Raw genomic sequence first — 2,761 nt, forward strand, 5'->3', positions numbered from 1 at the left:
TTTCTCACTTTCTCTTTCTCTCTCACTCTGTCCCTCTCTGGTCAAATTAAAAATAAATAAATAAAGATAAAAATCATTTTTTTCAAAAGAAGAGCATATTGTATAAAACCTGGGATTTTTTCCCCATCTGCCATATTGGGAAAATGGAGGCATTTTAGGAAATGAGAGGAGATTAATTTTTGTCTAACCACCACTCCATCTCCTCATTTCTCTTCTTCCTGTCCAATCTGTCCATGACATGACCTAATGATGTCCCCCTAATAATTATTGAGTTATTATTGTATGTTATTAAATATTTATTATTCAAAGTGTAACAGCAAAAAGAAATGGCAACCGTAGCCTCAATAACTATACCTACCAGGCTGTTAATATATGATGTGCTACCAATTTTCTTAATTTCTTAATCACCTAATTATTGGATGCATGGAAATTTGCAATGCTCAAATGCTGCTCTAGTTTTTAATTTTTAAATTAGCAAACAATAAAATTGACGTTTTTCTTTTGCTGCACAGGTCTATGAATTTTAACATGGGTATAGTTTTGTCTTACCACCACCACAGTCAAAATACAGAACAGGTCCATCACCTCCCAAATTCTCTCTTGCTACCCCTTTCTTCCACACCCTCCTCCCAACTCTGACCCTTTGGAACTGCTGATGCCTTCTCCTCTAATGCTGTTTTCAAATGTGTTCCTTTGATAGGATACTCATCCAGATCACCAGGATATTCTGAAAGCAATCATCGCCTTCAAAACTCTCATGGTAGGTGATACTCTAAAATTATAGCACTCCCTTTTGTACACTTTGTCCCTGAAAGAGAGATTTGTGTGTCATTTTTCTTTCCTTATGTAAAGGTCTTTAGAATGGAAACAATAAGCACTCGTGACAATATCGCAGTGATTGTTTCTTTTCTTTTTTTTTTTTTTGTGCTCCCCAAATCCTGCTTTCCTATGAAAGGTTGCCAGAGTGAGAGTATAAAGCAGTCACATTTGAAGTCTTGGCCACATTAAGCATTGGTGTGTAGGTGGGGGGTTTCCTTTTGTCTCTTTGTCTTTACCCCTGTTGCTCACCTTATGTCTGTGTAACTCATCCTTCCCTGACTGACATCAGCAGTGGATTCAACTACTTAGGACAAAAGGTTTGAGTCTATTCTTTGCATATGAAAAAGAAATCCCTCATCAAATCTAAAAGGAAAAAAAATAACCCAACTACTAAAATATAATTGCTTTATATAGATTTCTATCAAAGGTACCTGTAATCTTATATCTTGAGTATGGTGGTTAACGTGTCTTATTGAACCCACTGATGTAAAACCACTCGGTGCCATTTTAGAAGGAAAGAAAACTTTCCTTGTGGTGACTGATGAAGTGTAACTTCATTTTAGACCTTTCTGTAGCATTCTATGTGATTTAAATCAATGTTCAGTTTTTGATCCTTGCTGTAAGGTTATGATGCAACATTCACCATTGCCTCATTTGTATCGCTGTTAGAAGATCAGTAATTGACATGCCAGTGGTTAAACAGCAAATTGATAAGAGTAAGGTATTGAGTTAAATTGCTGTTGTAGGTCAAAAACAGATGAAAATTGGCAGTTTTACATGGCTCAGCCTAATAGAAGAGCCCACCGAAACTGATGACATTTTGAGATAATTTGTGTTTCTTTGATTTTTTTCCTACATACATGAAATGTGCAAAAGATTTTTATTAAAAGCAATTCTTTTGGCTCCTAAGGCTTTGATGGTTGTAGTATATTTTTCCCACTGTAGATGCTTCCAAAATATGTGTATGATGAATTAATTTCTTCAAATCTTTATTTAGCTGAAAAAGGCAGCAGAGATTTTATAGAAAACATCCTCCTCTCCTTTCCCAAACTATGACATTACATTCATTTGGAAACAGTAACATAACTAACCATATGCTTATTTTTCTATTCCATTTGGGATGAATATTGTTAAATTACTCTAAGATAATCTCATGGTTTCTGAAGTGGTGATATATATAGATATAGATATAGATAGGTATAGGTATAGATAGATATAGAAATAGAGAGAGCATATGTTAGAAAAATAAAATTGCTTTGTTACTAAAGACTTGTTTATGTGAAGATTGGCCAGGTGGGGAAGAGATGACAACCAGCAGATGTGAACTGGCCAGCTGCTCTTCCAGCTCTGTTCGATGGGATTCTTTTACTTGTCTTCCCATATACCTTAACTAGGGTGAGGAAGAAACAAGCCCCTTCAGCCATTTTCTCTTGATGCTTTGGCCAAATGAAAAGTAGCTCTTCCTCACCAATCTTTTGGGAACACAAGGCTAGAGATTTAGGGTAGTGGATATTTCTGTAGGAATTCCTGGGGAGGAATAAGAACTCAGTGGGAATCTGTGAGTTAAAAGCCTTACTGTGATCTTCTTTTAGCTCTGTTCCGAAAGATTTCCTATTCCATTATGTTCTGTTTCGTTTCTATAGGGGCAGTGCCAAGATCTGAGAAAGAGAAAACAGCTGGAGTTGCAGATACTTTCTGAGCCTATTCAGGCGTGGGAAGGGGAGGATATCAAGACCTTGGGAAACGTGATCTTTATGTCACAAGTAATGGTGCAGTATGGAACATGCGAGGTAAGGGGTTTCACATCGCAATATTATTTCTCCCATCTTTCATATTTTTCTTCCTTGATTTGTTCTTCCATCGAAATCAAAGAAACACGTGCAAATCAGATACTAAACACTGTTGTCTGACAAACACTGCTAAGCGCTGCAGGAGATCGGAA

The 2,761-nt window shown here is 36.6% G+C and overlaps 1 protein-coding gene across 1 annotated transcript in view; it reads left to right on the plus strand.

Annotated features, from left to right (window-relative positions):
* ARHGEF6 (Rac/Cdc42 guanine nucleotide exchange factor 6) overlaps positions 1 to 2,761 on the plus strand; it is a 146,898-nt gene that overhangs the window by 118,204 nt on the left and 25,933 nt on the right. Inside the window, 2 exon segments of the mRNA XM_006172377.3 lie at positions 701 to 760; positions 2,463 to 2,609. Of these exon segments, the coding sequence (XP_006172439.3) occupies positions 701 to 760; positions 2,463 to 2,609 (207 nt within the window).

This window comes from Tupaia chinensis, unplaced genomic scaffold, assembly GCF_000334495.1.
Source record: "Tupaia chinensis unplaced genomic scaffold, TupChi_1.0 Scaffold000706_1, whole genome shotgun sequence".
Classification (NCBI taxonomy): domain Eukaryota; kingdom Metazoa; phylum Chordata; class Mammalia; order Scandentia; family Tupaiidae; genus Tupaia; species Tupaia belangeri.